This window comes from Haliotis cracherodii, unplaced genomic scaffold, assembly GCF_022045235.1.
Source record: "Haliotis cracherodii isolate W230 unplaced genomic scaffold, xgHalCrac1.p SCAF_5, whole genome shotgun sequence".
Taxonomy (NCBI): Eukaryota; Metazoa; Mollusca; class Gastropoda; order Lepetellida; family Haliotidae; genus Haliotis; species Haliotis cracherodii.
In genome coordinates, this window is record NW_027266308.1 from 54,529,365 (window position 1) to 54,546,831 (window position 17,467).

Here is a 17,467-nt window from a genome sequence, read left to right on the forward strand (position 1 = left end):
ATTACGCAATTATTCAACACTACGAAATGCCCGAAAATGAGCGTCTGCGAGTCATTGGTATGCTTGAAGCAGGATCGGGTCAACGTGATGTTGCAAGACAATTTAACGTCCACAGAAAAACCATTTGGTGTTTATGGCAACGCTGGCAACAGACGAATGCTGTCAGAGACCATCCTCGGAGTGGCAGACCACGCGTAACCAATAATCCACAAGACAACTGGATTCGAACAACACACCTACGAAATCGATTCCAGGGAGCAACAGTGACTGCAAGAAGCATCCCTGGCCTTCGACGAAGATCTTCACAAACCGACGAGTCTCGTTTTCACCTCAGCCACAGCGATGGACGGATTCGAGTGTACCGACGTCGAGGTGAACGTTACGTCAATCGTTGTGTCATGGAAGAAGATCGGTTCGGGGGCGGCAGCGTTATGGTATGGGTAGGGATTACAGCAAGACAGAGGGCCCTTTTGATAGTGGTAGAGGGAAATCTCAATGGACAGCGCTACCGCGACGAGATCATCGGCCCTGTTTTTGCGTCGTCATGGCCAAGGCATTACCTTTGAACGTGACAACGCCCAGCCTCATATTGCTCGACTTGTTCAGGCCTCTCTTCAACAAAACAACGTGAATGTCATCCCCTGGCTGGCTCGCACCCCTGATCTCTCACCAATCGAGCACATGTGGGATGAGATGGATCGGCGACTTCGACGTCAACCACGTGTTCCAGACACTCCAGGAACTTCGAAACATGCTCAAGCAGATATTGACAGATAAATTGACATTTTGGCATGTTCATGTTTTTTATGAAATCACGCATTTTCTGAAGTCAGTATGGAAAATTAAACCATTTGAAAACTTCCAAGAGTCTTTCATCTGTTGTTTCAAATTTGGTAAAAAACATTGCATTAAATCTTTTTCAATATCACAGGAACTTTTGTTGCTCAGTATACCAGGCATGTCAAGGCAATGAAGGGCTCCTCCACAGAATCTACCAATCTTCAGCGTGATGAGCACAAGCTTTTATCACCACACTCTCATTACCTCGTGGTTACATTGATTTGGCTGGACGATTAATATAAACGGTGTAAAACATAACTTACTCACTCAATAAAACAACATAAAATAAATAGTCTACGCCTGGCATAGCGTATCATTGTATGTAGTCATTATTGAGTGTCTGTTCCAAAAACGGTTGACTAGGATCATCACTGCTATTAACTATTGAACAACTACAAATTGATTATTTTTTCGTAATGTTTAGTAAACATTTACCTTTCAGAGATTATTTTACTTTTTTTTATAAAAACCAACCCTACTTGGTTAATAAAGGTCACGTCCCCGGGTGTCATGGATTTCGTACAATAGCATGGTTGTGTTGAACGTTATCAAGTCCAAAATGCAAAATCAACATTATCTTGAAACGGTCGTAAAATCATAAACATCGTCATCATAAGTGAGTTGCTGTGGCTGTTAAGCAACAGAAGTGTGAGATTGGTCACGTGTAGGTTACAAATATCAATCCTTCCACGCTTTATCGCAAACATGTTCAGAGTAATAACCAGATGTCTCCCCAAATCTTCTGTCAGTTGTGTTTTATTCTACTTCAACTACACATAGCGGTATATACAAATGCATTGAAATAAACTGAAGAGCAAAAGAAGCTATACCGGTACCTCTCTGTTAATTTTATCACATGTTTGATTTTCAACCGAAAATACCTTAATATAGGGATACTATTTCCCAAAAAACTGAACTGTACTGGCGCTTAGTCAGCAGTAAGAATATAATACTTTTAAGAGTTTTTATTTTTTAGAATATAAATTGATTTAAAACTTTTAAATATACAAAATAAACAAATTCGCATTATAACTGCTGATTGGTATCTTTGACATCTTGTCTTTGAAAATAATTTCTTTTTGATTTTTCGGCAATCATTTACAACATTTTAAACACGGTAGGGGTCGTGTAGTTCATTTCTTACCCCAGTCTCCATTGACCCAATATATTTTTACACAAAATTACCCAGCCACAGACAACTTTTTACAAACTGTTGCGTGATGGCTAAATAGAATTATGAAATTTAACAACAGATTTTTCAATTCTAAAGTATACTAGCCACATTAAGAAACTGTGCACGGAGAAAATATAGATATAAGGGCACACCGTCCATATATGAAATATAAGTTTGAACACAGCAATTATTGGAGACATTCAAACGCTCATGCACGTGCCATGCGATATGACGTCATTGATGGGGGCCTATGGACGTGCAATGTGTTACTGCACGTGCATCCTGTGCAGCTGTACACAGCCTGTGCAACTCAAAATTAGCTGTCACTTTGACAAGCATGATCTGTGGTCATTCAAAAATTCAAAACTTCTCAGGCGCAGCCACAAGCATATCACAAGCAAATCATGCCAAGATTGACAGCTGCACAGCGTCATGAAGCCATTGGAATGATCCCAGCGGGAATGAGGCAACAACAGGTGGCAACACATTTCCAATGCCATCGTAACACGATATCGGCATTGGTGAGGCGTTATCAGAACACAAATGACGTTGCCGACCACCCACGTTCAGGACGTCCCCGAGTAACGACGCCAAGACAGGACAGATGGATTCGAGTTACACATCTCCGACACAGGTTCCAAACGGCAGAAACGACGTCCCAGACAATTCCTGGACTGCGTCGTATCCATCCCAACACTGTCAGGAATCGTTTGCGTCAGTACGGGATTCGACCACGACGCCCTGCCATACGTCCCATCCTGACACACCGTCATCGAGTCAACCGTCTAAGATGGTGTCGAAATCATGTTCGCCAACCTCGAATATGGCGGAGAAATGTTGTCTTTACAGATGAATCGAGGTTCAACATTTCGCACAGTGACGGGTGCCAACGTGTCTACCGGCGTTTGGGAAACGTTATGCACGCAACTGTATTGTGGAGAGGAATCGTTTTGGAGGTGGCTCTGTGATGATTTGGGGTGGGATAACAGCACGGCACCGAACCTCTTTGGTGGTTGTTCAGGGCAATCTCATCGGTGTTGGCTACAGAAATCAGATTCTGAGGCCTTTGGTCATTCCTTTCCTGCAACGTCATGGCCCGGGATTGACATTTCAACAGGACATCGCTCGTCCTCACACGGCTAGGGTCGCAATGGATTTCCTTCAACATGACAATGTCATGTTACTGCCATGGCCTGCAGTTTCTCCGGATCTCTCCCCAATAGAGCCTGTGTGGGATGAAATGGAGCGCCGTCTGCGTCGTCTTCCACATCCTCCAGATAACGTCCGTGACTTGGCACAGGATTTGAGGAGGATATGGCAGGCCATGCACTGCTGTGATTCACGCACAGGGTGGTCATACCCGTTATTGACTTTGTGACTTTGTGACTTTGTCGTATGACCCCCTACTCCATTTTGATCTTCTGACGTCATCGTAACAGATGTTGTTCAGGTCCCGTTGACATTTTCTTATGGTCCGATCATTCAGCTGCTACAGCGTCTGCATCATTTTGTTCATGCTGTGTTGTATTTCAATCCAGAATATATTTTCTCCGTGCACAGTTTCTTTATGTGGCTAGTATACATAAAAAAACAAATTCGGTATACTTTCTTTTGCCCCTCAGTTTACAGCTTTTATTGTAACCGACGTGTCCTATATCAGATTCTTTCAGGGGTGGTTGGTTTGGCTGGTTGGTTTGTTGTTTTACGCCGCACTCACCAATCTTTCTGCTATATGACGGCGGTCTGTAAATACTCGAGTCTGGACCAGACAATCATGAGCATCGATCTACGCAATTGGGATCGATGACATTCTTCAGCCAAAACAGCGAGCCCGGCCACCCGAAGGGGTGGTTGGGTAACTCAGTGGTCAAAGCATTCGCTCGTGGCGCCGAAGGACCAGGTTGGATTTCACACATAGTTTCCTGTTTGTAACCAATTTCTGGTGTCCCCCGTCGTGATATTGCTGGGGTATTGCTAAAATAGGCGTAGAACCATACTCACTCACATACTTAAATTGCACGTCGCTATATAAGTGCAATAATCTTGGACGCGACTTAGTCATAGTATAATAAATATTATCTGAGTTCTAGTAAAGATTTAATGTTGGTTGGTTGGTTGGTTTGTTGTTTAACGCCGCACTCCGCAATATTCCAGCTATATGACGGCTGTCTGTAAATAATCGAGTCTGGACCAGACAATCCAGTGATTGCTATCATGAGCATCGATCCACGCAATTGGGATCGATGACATGCATCAACCAAGTCAACGAGCCTGACCACCCGATCCCGTTAGTCGCCTTTTACGACAAGCATAGTCACCTTTGACGGCAAGTATGGGTTGCTGAAGACCTATTCTACCCCGGAATCTTCACGGGTCTAAAGATTTAATGTCTTTATATAGGTACCCTATCTTGAACCACTTTCTAAAACATTAGTATTAGACAGTGGGGCAAAACATGACTGTGTCGAAACCATACCGGTATTCGAGTGAACATAGTTAGCGTTTTGAAAACACAATGCCGTTTAGAAAGTGGTTAATTGTAACATCCGGGCGGGACTCAACCCCTAAAAAGTACGAGAATCTGTACTTTACTGAGAAAGTGTTATCCAAAATATAACACTTGTTAATGTTAGAGTTTACAAGATGTCATTGAATATCCATGACTGATTCACACCCCGAAGGAAACACTAACGACATGCCATCCTTTCAAAATCAATACATCACTGATTTCCATTCTCATACATGCCTCAAATATTTCATATCTTGTAATTTCAAAGCTTTCAATATTTCCCAAGTGCTGTTGTTTCCGCTTCAGAACATGACGTTTCGATAACCGACAAATCTTGTCGTCTTTACCTCCCACTGGATGTTCAGAAGCAGCCTTCAAGGCATCATGGATAAGGTCGCACTCTAGACCTTTGATTATAAGCCCCGAAATACTAGCATTAATACAGAGAATCAGAAATTCTGTAATGACCTGTGTTCATTTGCTAGCTGAAGAAGGAGGACGTTTCTTTTCATCTACATTTGACATCGCACACTGCCATGACGTCACTGACATGGATGTTTTAGATAAGAGTTTTCTTTCTCAAATTTAGATTTGATTTACATGTTAATGTCTGTTATTTTATACATTAGACAGCCAAGACAATGTTTTAAACTCTTTATCTGTGATCAGTGTGTGAATGATGACGTCATTGGCAATGGCTAGCGTGTCAACGTACCGTCGGTTACACGAATCGCTGTTCTGTTTAGGTAATGATAAGCTATTGCCTGCGCACAGGTCTTCACGAAAGTGTCACATTGACGGATAAAGATAAGCAGGTATGTGTGGTGTGTGGCATTTATTTCCATTATGACATGTTTTTTTGAGTGTGATGTAGCGTTCGTGTATAGTGATGAGGTATTTATAGCATTATCGCAACATGGGATCGCGTATTTTCGGCTATATTTGGAAAGAATCGAGAAAACACGTAATGTTTTTTGCTTGTTTTAATACAGGGAATGATGGGTAAAAATTCTACTCGTCAACAGAAGAGCTACTGTCAGTCCGAGGTTTCTTTTTCCCCAGCCGGGAGTTGGCTGAACATACAGTCTGTATGACCAGACTTCAAGGTAACAGAACTGTCATAATATCGACATAAATAAAAGAGACAAGGTGGGGGTGAAATGGGGTTTAAGGTGACGTTCAAGATAATTGCACATATATAGCGACGTGTGTGTGTGTGTGTGTGTGTGTGTGTGTGTGTGTGTGTGTGTGTGTGTGTGTGTGTGATGAATACACATCCCGTGTATGTCACCGACACACATCCCGTGTATATCATCAATACACATCCCATGTACATCACCAATACACATCCAGTGTATATCACCAATACACATCCTATGTACATCACCAATACACATCCAGTGTATATCACCAATACACATCCCGTGTTCATCACCAATACACATCCCATGTACATCACCAATACACATCCAGTGTATATCACCAATACACATCCCGTGTATATCACCAATACACATCCCGTGTACATCACCAATACACATCCCATGTACATCACCTATTCACATCCCATGTACATCACCAAAACACATCCAGTGTATATCACCAATACACATCCCATGTACATCACCAATACACATCCAGTGTATATCACCAATACACATCCCGTGTATATCACCAATACACATCCCATGTACATCACCAATACACATCCCGTGTACATCACCTATACACATCCCGTGTACATCACCTATACACATCCCATGTACATCACCAATACACATCCCGTGTACATCACCTATACACATCCCGTGTACATCACCTATACACATCCCATGTACATCACCAATACACATCCCGTGTTCATCACCAATACACATCCCGTGTATATCACCAATACACATCCAGTGTATATCACCGACACACATCCCGTGTATATCACCAATACACATCCCGTGTACATCACCAATACACATCCCGTGTATATCACCAATACACATCCCGTGTACATCACCTATACACATCCCGTGTACATCACCTATACACATCCCATGTACATCACCAATACACATCCCGTGTACATCACCGACACACATCCCATGTACATCACCAATACACATCCCGTGTACATCACCAATACACATCCCGTGTACATCACCGACACACATCCCGTGTACATCACCAATACACATCCCGTGTATATCACCGATACACATCCCATGTACATCACCGATACACATCCCATGTACATCACCGATACACATCCCATGTACATCACCAATACACATCCCGTGTATATCAGCAATACACATCCCGTGTATATCACCAATACACATCCAGTGTATATCAGCAATACACATCCCGTGTATATCACCAATACACATCCCGTGTATATCACCAATACACATGCCGTGTACATCAACTATACACATCCCATGTACATCACCAATACACATCCCGTGTACATCACCAATACACATCCGATGTACATCACCAATACACATCCAGTGTATATCACCAATACACATCCCGTGTATATCACCGACACACATCCCGTGTATATCACCAATACACATCCCGTGTACATCACCGACACACATCCCATGTACATCACCAATACACATCCCGTGTACATCACCAATACACATCCCGTGTACATCACCGACACACATCCCGTGTACATCACCAATACACATCCCGTGTATATCACCGATACACATCCCATGTACATCACCGATACACATCCCATGTACATCACCGATACACATCCCATGTACATCACCAATACACATCCCGTGTATATCAGCAATACACATCCCGTGTATATCACCAATACACATCCAGTGTATATCAGCAATACACATCCCGTGTATATTACCAATACACATCCCGTGTATATCACCAATACACATGCCGTGTACATCAACTATACACATCCCATGTACATCACCAATACACATCCCGTGTACATCACCAATACACATCCGATGTACATCACCAATACACATCCAGTGTATATCACCAATACACATCCCGTGTATATCACCGACACACATCCCGTGTATATCACTAATATACATCCCGTATATATCACCAATACACATTCCGTGTACATCACCTATACACATCCCGTGTATATCAGCAATACACATCCCGTGTATATCACCAATACACATCCCGTGTATATCAGCAATACACATCCAGTGTATATCAGCAATACACATCCAGTGTATATCAGCAATACACATCCAGTGTATATCAGCAATACACATCCCGTGTACATCACCTATACACATCCCGTGTACATCACCTATACACATCCCATGTACATCACCAATACACATCCCGTGTACATCACCGACACACATCCCATGTACATCACCAATACACATCCCGTGTACATCACCAATACACATCCCGTGTACATCACCGACACACATCCCGTGTACATCACCAATACACATCCCGTGTATATCACCGATACACATCCCATGTACATCACCGATACACATCCCATGTACATCACCGATACACATCCCATGTACATCACCAATACACATCCCGTGTATATCAGCAATACACATCCCGTGTATATCACCAATACACATCCAGTGTATATCAGCAATACACATCCCGTGTATATCACCAATACACATCCCGTGTATATCACCAATACACATGCCGTGTACATCAACTATACACATCCCATGTACATCACCAATACACATCCCGTGTACATCACCAATACACATCCGATGTACATCACCAATACACATCCAGTGTATATCACCGACACACATCCCGTGTATATCACTAATATACATCCCGTATATATCACCAATACACATTCCGTGTACATCACCTATACACATCCCGTGTATATCAGCAATACACATCCCGTGTATATCACTAATATACATCCCGTATATATCACCAATACACATTCCGTGTACATCACCAATACACATTCCATGTATATCACTAATATACATCCCGTATATATCACCAATACACATTCCGTGTACATCACCAATACACATTCCATGTATATCACTAATATACATCCCGTATATATCACCAATACACATCCCGTGTATATCAGCAATACACATCCCGTGTATATCACTAATATACATCCCGTATATATCACCAATACACATTCCGTGTACATCACCAATACACATTCCATGTATATCACTAATATACATCCCGTATATATCACCAATACACATTCCGTGTACATCACCAATACACATTCCATGTATATCACTAATATACATCCCGTATATATCACCAATACACATCCCGTGTATATCACCGACACACATCCCGTATATATCACCAATACACATCCCGTGTACATCACCAATACACATCCCGTGTATATCACCAATACACATCCCGTGTATATCACCAATACACATCCCGTGTATATCACCAATACACATCCCGTGTATATCACCGACACACATCAAGGTACATCATTCGCTCTGTGTTTTCCTACTAACTTAAGGTGAATGTAGTCATCTAACAAATATACTACATGCGTAAATTACTAGCACATTTGTTTCCATGATATGAATAAAAAAATCTTTATTCCAAAGCGTGTCGTTTCGAGTGAAAACGCCAGCGTTATCAAGTTTCCAAATTATGGACTCATTGGTATAGAGAGATATCCATGGTATATATACAGATGTTCCCAAAGCGATCGGGGTGTCCGTACTAACGAGGTCCGCACTAACGTGAGTACACATGTGTATTCAATACACATTTTTAGATTTACAGATATATGTTAATTTGTGTATGCGAATGCGAAGTATGTTACTGAAAAATAAATATAATGTATTTTGCTTCACCCTGAGCTAATGAAAAAACAACTGCAATAATACATGACGAGTAGCACTTTGCCCTCCTACGCACGCAACACGCACAGACCCAAATAGATCTTTAAATAGTGCTGACGTTAACATACGAGTATGGTAGCAAGACAATTAGATCTGGAAATGCAGCCAAAGAATTAATTAAGTGTGTTGGTCCGTCACTTGTGGTCTTTCAACTACGTGATTATAACAGCTCTGTTTGAACCCTTCAGTCAACCCACTAGCAGCGTCTCGACGCAGCAGGAGCGGGATTATCGGGGGGTGGGGGAGGAGGGGATTAGGGCCATCTCTCAAAAGTGATTCCTCACTAACTCGCGTGAAGGTTTGTACAAATGAACAAACTGGATTCTAAATATAGCGGCTGACAAGGATCATCCACAAATTCTGTCTTTTATCTCACTTTATGGCCATGACGTTCCATAGCAACCAAGAAAATGGTGAGAGAATCCGAGAAAGAAGCCTTCAGATTCATGTAGAAAGTCAACATGTCTCCTTGCGGTTGAAAACGGAGAAGCAGACGAGATGTTTTGGGGAGCGAGAAGAACTCACCAGAGGTAATCGCCAAACAGAAACGATTCGGATGAGCTCTTTTATCAGATTTCTAGGCAATTCAATAAATTTTGCTAATGTTAGAAGCACTTTATGGAAGAACCTACCAAAATAGTGAAGAATCTGTACTAATCCCCGTCGCTCATTGATAGAAGCTAAAAATAGCCGCTCTCTGCCCGGCCATGCAAGTGACTCACTGTCAATGGGAAAGGCGAACTCTACCTCGTTTCGTACGGACACGTGCATATTTTATGGACTGGTCACATGACCCGGGATGTGGTAGTAGAGCAGACGACAAACTGCAAGAGACCAGAGGGTTTGTACAATGAGTGTTTCCCGCCTAGTAAAGTCCCCTTTTCAAGATGCCAGGCAGCCAGAATGAGCCACAGAGTGTAAGTACATTGTATTCTCTGCCTGTCGCTCACTGTACATTATTATATGTGCTGTTGAGGGATGATTTTGATCGCCATTACTGTCCATATGGGATGTTCGCCCTGGACATTAGCGGAGTCTTACATTACGATTGCCTAATACATCTATGTACGCAAGAATCTTGCACGTGCATTTAGGAATATTGTCAACCACATTGTGTAACAATGCTCGCTCAAATGTCCACCTATAACCCACTATTCTTCAGTGACAGTTCAATTATATTCGCTAATGACCCAATCGAACGCCTTCACCTAATTTATATAAGCATTGTAGATGTATCATTAAAATTCACATTTAAATTCAGGCTTGATCAAAACGATTTTCACTCGTTGAAGGGTAAGCTGAGGTCGAAAAGTGTTTTATTCAATTATCGGTATATTAAAACTATTTTAAGTGTTGAATCTCTACGGTTATTGACCTCACTTCGGTGTCGCGCCTTAGCTGTCGATGACGTATATAGATCGACGAATGGATCCAAGGGACTTTATAGCCGCCGAGTGCGAAATGCTTTCGGTGCAATTATGGGTCAGTTTTATTTCGTTACTGGGGACAGTGATCTATTTTTCTATTTCGGTTGTCATGAATATCAACAGAATTTATCATTATTGATTTTTTGTTATTATTCTAGTGTCAGTATATCGTGTTTAGTACTTGTGAGCCTGAAAACATTTTTTTCAATTCATTTTAGTTCACATTCATATAATGTCCAGTCATACAATTACTTTTTTTGGTGCACCGTTTTGAAATACGGTCGTCTGCATTTTGAAATTGTACAAAGGAATGATTGCTATACTTTTTTCCGTATTACATATAATAATGATAAAATATCAATAACCATCACGTCATTGCTACAATATTCCTTGGTAATGTCTTTTTGATATTCACTGGGTATAACTGAAATTCAATCATGTTTTTTTCGTGGCTTCATATTTGTGGTTATTGCATTGAGAGACAATACGAAGCCTGAAGCTCTTGCTTTATACAAAGATTAATGTTATTGCTTGTTACAGTGTCTAACGGAAATAACGGATATGTAGTGTTAATCATGCCGTGGCTCCATAAAGAGAATACGTTAATATCACGCAAACGATACTTCACATAAAAGAACTATTTGTGTAGGAAGTAATTTGTCAGCTAATTACGTACAATATCGAGCAAAGCGTGCTCCGTGCTGTTACTCAACAGGTGAATGGCCCGACAACACATTACCGAGTCTTGCTGTAGATGCATTGGTCACCGTGGCGAATATACGTTAACAGATTACTATACAATACGTCTCCCACGCGGGCTTTATTGAAATTTTATTGACAATCTGATTAGGTTTAGGGTGTCTAATGGATATCTATGTATACGTGTAAGAGGACTGATTATTGGGACAGTGTTAACATGTCATTAAGCAGTCTACCTTTCGATTCAATCCCCTGTGCTAATATGCAAGAGGATGGCTTTATTTGTGGAGAATGCCTACACTTAGTGCTTACCTCGAGGTGCATACACTCAAGGAAGATACTTTAACACACGAAGTTTGGATAATAATCGGTCTGCTTGAAGACAACACTGTCCTCGATCCGTGATATGGGGTTACATTGAGTGGGTGGGTGGGTGAATGAGTGAGTGAGTGAGTGAGTGAGTATGGTTTTACGTCGCCTTTAGCAATATTCCAGCAATATCACGGCGGGGGACACCAGAAATGGGTTTCACACATAGTACCCATGTCGGGAATCGAATCCGGGTCTTCGGCGTGACGAGCGAACGCTTTAACCACTAGGTTATCCGACCGCCCCGAATGAATGAGAGAAAGGCTGGGTGGTTGGGTGATGCACATGCATCTCTGTCTATAAAGGTTCGGGGCAATTTGTGAAAAATGTAGCACATGTTATTTAACATTTACTGAGAAAACAGGAAGTAAAATGCTTGACTTTCTCATAGAGGACATCTAATTTATGTGAAATCTGGGGATATGCCATTTAGGCAAGAAGTTCGAATCCCCATGGAAATCAGTTTTCGATCCGTTTCTTAATGCATATAGGTCGGACTTACTGCTCGGTTTGGCAAAATAGGAACGCTAAGCTTAACTTAAGCTTCAAGTATGATCTGATATCAAATAGCCAATGCCATTTCGCTGATTTGCCCACCTGAGCTAGAATTAAAAAGCGATCCATGAAAGCAATTCATCTATTTCAGATTTAGATGTATGCATAAAGATTCAGAATGAGAAATGAAACTACCCACAAGACTGTAGGACAAGACAGATGACTTCAGCTTTCCGATAGTCAAATTTCCCTTTTATGTCGAGCAATATTCCATCAGTTCCAACCTTTGGTGTCTGCATTTCCCGATTCTTGAGGTACAATCGAGCATGCTGTTTCTGCGAAGATTTAAAGAGCATCGTCATATGACACTTGCTTAAGAGTTGTTTGATCAGGGTTACAGCATTCAGTACCTTAGAGAAGCTTTCAAATATTTTATGGTAGACACGTAGAGGTTATTTCCAAATTTGTCGTATTATTGCCCAAATGATGTCAATGACGATATAACGATATAATATTATTCTGCCTTATGCGCGATAATATGCCTCACATAAAGACAAATAGCCGTGTTTGCATAACCGAAAAACATATTTTTAATGTCACCTCTATACTACTACAATGACTTTTTACGAAAATATACATTCTCCATTATCCTATGTATTGTATTTCCTTTCTCTTTGATATACCTGGTCTCAGTCGCTAACTTAGTTTCGTTTTAAGCCCGATTACGATATGAAAATAGCGTCCAGTCAAATTAATCTCACGAGCGAAAGAAATTCTCTGCTCATTAAGAAATGGAGCGATGGGTGTGGTGACGCCAGTTTAAAAAGAAGCAATGGTTGCGAATGGGGTCAGGGTATTCATAATATTAAACTGGAGATGTAATATACATGGACTGGATAATCGAGAATGGAAGATATGTATAAAATATGCAGTCACTTAAAATCACCTAATAATGGTTAGTCCTTTCGTCTAAGGCGCCACGATTCGCTGTGGTTCCATTGGAATTCGAGAAACGTATGATCACAGGTTCGGATCCTGGTCCGCCCTCATTATCTTTCTAGATTTGTGAGCCCCATACCTGCGCTGTCCAAGACTTGGGCCCACTTGCACAAAGCGATCTTAGCACTACGACTATTGCAAGCCTACGTTAAGGTATGGGAGTTACGATCATCTTAGCGCTAAGATCGCTTTGTGCAAGTGGGTCCTGCACTTCATCGGACTCTTCCCTCATCATGGCAACACGCCTTGACATAATTGAACTACTTTTAAAGGGGCGTTAAACTTCACTCACACTTGCAATGACGACAATCGACTGTTCGTGAGTGAGCTGGGCTAAAACTTAAACTGACCATGCGACATACCACTATACGCGTTGTTGCCACGCATCGTTTTGTGTGTATACTTACTTGTACTGTACCCTTCATAAATCGCCGATTTAACCAGTGAGAATCCGAAGTAGAATAGGTCTTCGGGAAGTCATGCATGCCGTAAAAAGCGACAATGCTTGTCGTAAGAGACGACTAACGGGATCGGGTGGTCAGGCTCGCCGACTTGGTTGATGTGTGTCAATGATCCCAATTGCGTGGATCGATGCTCATGATGTCAATCACTGGATTATCTGGTCCAGACTGGATTATTTACAGACCGCCGTCAGATAGCTGGAATATTGCTGAGTGCGGCGTTAAATAAAAAAAGAAAATAAAGAAGCGCCGTTCATGTACCCATGTTCCACAGCTGGTGTTTTTTAAAAAAAGGAATCTGTGGTTTGCACAACAACGTGAGCGTCTACTGCCAGACTGAACCATGCCATTTGAGGTTAGCCGTATTTTCTTCGTTGAAATCTCAGGTTAAATCGTACACACAAATCTGCGACGTCAGCTATGTCGACTTGCATCTAAGACTGAGAGACGCCTGCACTCTATATTTGCGTGTGTTTCAAACAGGGTGATCCGCTGCAATGTCTTCACATGATCCAGGGATAATGTAACATGTCGACCGGAATAAACATAGTTTCAGATTGGTATTAATCTGGTTTGAGATTTGACAAAGGATGTCTTTTCGGCCACCGCTTCAAATACCGTCCTTAACAATCCCCGATAATTACAACTTAATTGAAACATTTATTCGGTTGAAACAGTTTGCGAGAAAACAGCATTCATATGACTTTTTTATGGACAAAGGGTCTTCATATGTAAAACTAGTGTATAGGCTGCATTTTATTGATTGATCCACAAACCTCTACGAAAACAACCAGTTTTTTAGAGTTCTAGAGTCTACAGTTGGACAAATTTCAAAATAATAATATTGCCATCAGTTACTTGAGGATATTATATTACAAATCCTATGTTCATGTTCCCTAGAATATTCCCAGAACCGCGGTATTGAAAGAGTTGTAAGTTCAGCATATACCAGTATGCATTTTGTACAGATTTATATTCTTACATGTGATTATTTCAGAAGTACAATGGCATGTACAAACTAGGGGACGATATTTGTACACAGGGAGAGCAGGGTCAAAGACACTCTGATTCATGAAGACCGTAATGTTTTCCAATGTACAAGGCAGCCCAACGATCATGGTGCTGTTGGCGAGTTATCCTGCCCAAACCGAATACAATCACGTGACATAGTTCGGATTGTAGAGTTGTCAGTTTCTAATTTTATTCTGAATCAAGGTTCAGGCAGACAATTCTCTAACCCGGCTATACGTGCGAGTTGGACAGACAAGTATGGAATGCCAGTTTAAAAAACAGTGAATTAAATAGAGATCCGCCATCACCCTTTACATTAATTGTCCTATTCAAATACACGTAGTATCAGTTAAAACTTTGTTGTGTTCTTCACATGTACAATTAAAGTATACTGATAAAACGAACTTCAAGGCCTAATTAAAAACAGTTCGTTGTGTAGGACGTACATTTGATCGCCATAATCTAAGTAACCTTAGGTTGCGCTTCTGGTGATAACGACTGGATACGTTACGACCGGTTATAGTCTTAATTTGATTTCTTTCGTCCAGATATATATACTCTATGAAGTTGTGTTGAGTTGTTGTGAATGGAATTGAATTTAACGTGCCACAGCTTCATACAGTGACCATCTGTGAGGTATCCCATTTTGCGAATATCTGGTTTCATCTTCGTGTATTTACAGTGACTCCTAAGGGTAGAATCTGGAATCTGTCGATAAAACGAAGGGTGTCTGAACGGTTCTGAGCCGAACTATGATGCTTTGATGAAGTTGATTGTTAATTACTTATCAACATTATTCCCTCTGAGGTCAACACACAACTTCTGCCAAAGATGCTCGAGTCCCTAGATCCCACTGGTGTAGAAAGTTTCCTCTTTTCTTGTGTAAAGGCACCCACAGTAGAAATGACGTCATCATGATTTGCATAATTCTTGCCAGACAGTTATGTCTACAAGTTTGGAAAGAGGTGGAAGTCTGGCGGTGCCAAATCTGGGGAATGCGTAGGATGTACAATGAGTTCAAAGCCACAGTCGTGCATTGCAGCCATGGCGACATCAGACATCAGCACATTAGCATTGTCTTTGTGGAACCAGACATTTTTAGTGAGTTTTCCAGGAGGTTTAGCGTTGCTATTAACCTTATAGTAGCCATTATTGGTCTGACCTTTCTGGAGGTATAGTCCACCTTTCCAAGGCTTTGGCTGTTGTTTAGTCTCTGGCTGATAGGGGTCGGTCGGGTAGCCTAGTGGTTCGTCACACCGAAGACCCGGGTTCGATTCCCGACATGGGTAAAATGTGTGAAGCCCATTTCTGGTGTCCCCCGCCGTGATATTGCTGGAATATTGCTAAAAGCGGCGTTAAAACCATACTCACTCACTCACTCTGGCTGATACTGGCGAACCCAAAACTCATCCAAATCGCTCAAATCAAAACGAAACGTCTAACGATAGATAATGAAGCTTTTCTGATCAGGAGTCAGAAGCCTTAGAGCCCAACGTGCTGAAACCTTTGTCATACCCATTGCAGTCCCCAGAATGTTCTCAACTCTCACATGAAGGTTGTCTAATGTTTTGGCTATGTGGTGATGCGAGTCAAAATTTTCCTTAGTGGTGGCAGTTGAAGGTCTTCCTGAGTTTGAAGCTCCCTCTTCCCCTTTAAACTCTGTCCTTCTCTAACAGTGGCAAAGAAAGGCGCATCTCCCCCTAACGTTGACTCCATGTCCGCGTGGATGGTTGTTGGAGGTCAGATTGATAGACTTTATGACAGAGCGGTAGCCGGTTTTGTCCATTTTCATCAACAGAGCATACTAGTTACTTCGATGCCTGAAGAATATGCTGCCTGATTGTGTATTTGGATCAAATGCCGCGGATACATACAAACTGTTAAGAGTGTACTGTACAGACTTCGTTGTCAGGTTCATAACTTTTCAGCCATTCTTCGTATATTCGTTGGGTCAATATTCTCGTCACCAAATTCGTCCTTGTGTGTGATCCTCGGGTTTGTCAGCACCGTATTCGTTCTGGTGTGTGATCCTTTGGTTTGTCAGCACCGTATTCGCCCTGGTGTGTGATCCTTTGGTATATGAGCACCGTAACCGTCCTTGTGTGTGATCCTTGGGTTTGTCAGCACCGTAACCGTCCTGGTGTGTGATCCTTGGGTTTGTCAGCACCGTATTGGCCCTGGTGTGTGATCCTTGGGTTTGTCAGAACCGTATTCGCCCTGGCGTGTAATCCTTGGGTTTGTCAGCACTGTATTCGTCCTGGAATGTGATCCTTGGGTATATCAGCACCGTATTCGTCCTCGTGTGTGATCCTTGGGTATATCAGCACTGTATTCGCCCTGGTGTGTAATCCTTGGATTTGTCAGCACCGTATTCGTTCTGGTGTGTGATCCTTTGGGTTGTCAGCACCGTATTCGCCCTGGTGTGTGATCCTTTGGTATATGAGCACCGTAACCGTCCTTGTGTGTGATCCTCGGGTTTGTCAGCACCGTAACCGTCCTGGTGTGTGATCCTTTGGTTTGTCAGCACCGTATTCGCCCTGGTGTGTGATCCTTTGGTATATGAGCACCGTAACCGTCCTTGT

At 41.9% G+C, this 17,467-nt stretch overlaps 1 protein-coding gene across 1 annotated transcript in view; it reads left to right on the forward strand.

The window, feature by feature from the left end:
• Window positions 1-10,247: 10,247 nt before the first annotated feature.
• LOC139444302 (protein dispatched homolog 1-like) overlaps window positions 10,248-17,467 on the forward strand; it is a 102,046-nt gene continuing 94,826 nt past the window's right edge. The window contains exon 1 of the mRNA XM_071225234.1: window positions 10,248-10,341. Within this exon, the coding sequence (XP_071081335.1) occupies window positions 10,328-10,341 (14 nt within the window). The 5' untranslated portion in view covers window positions 10,248-10,327. The remainder of the gene's footprint in view (window positions 10,342-17,467) is intronic.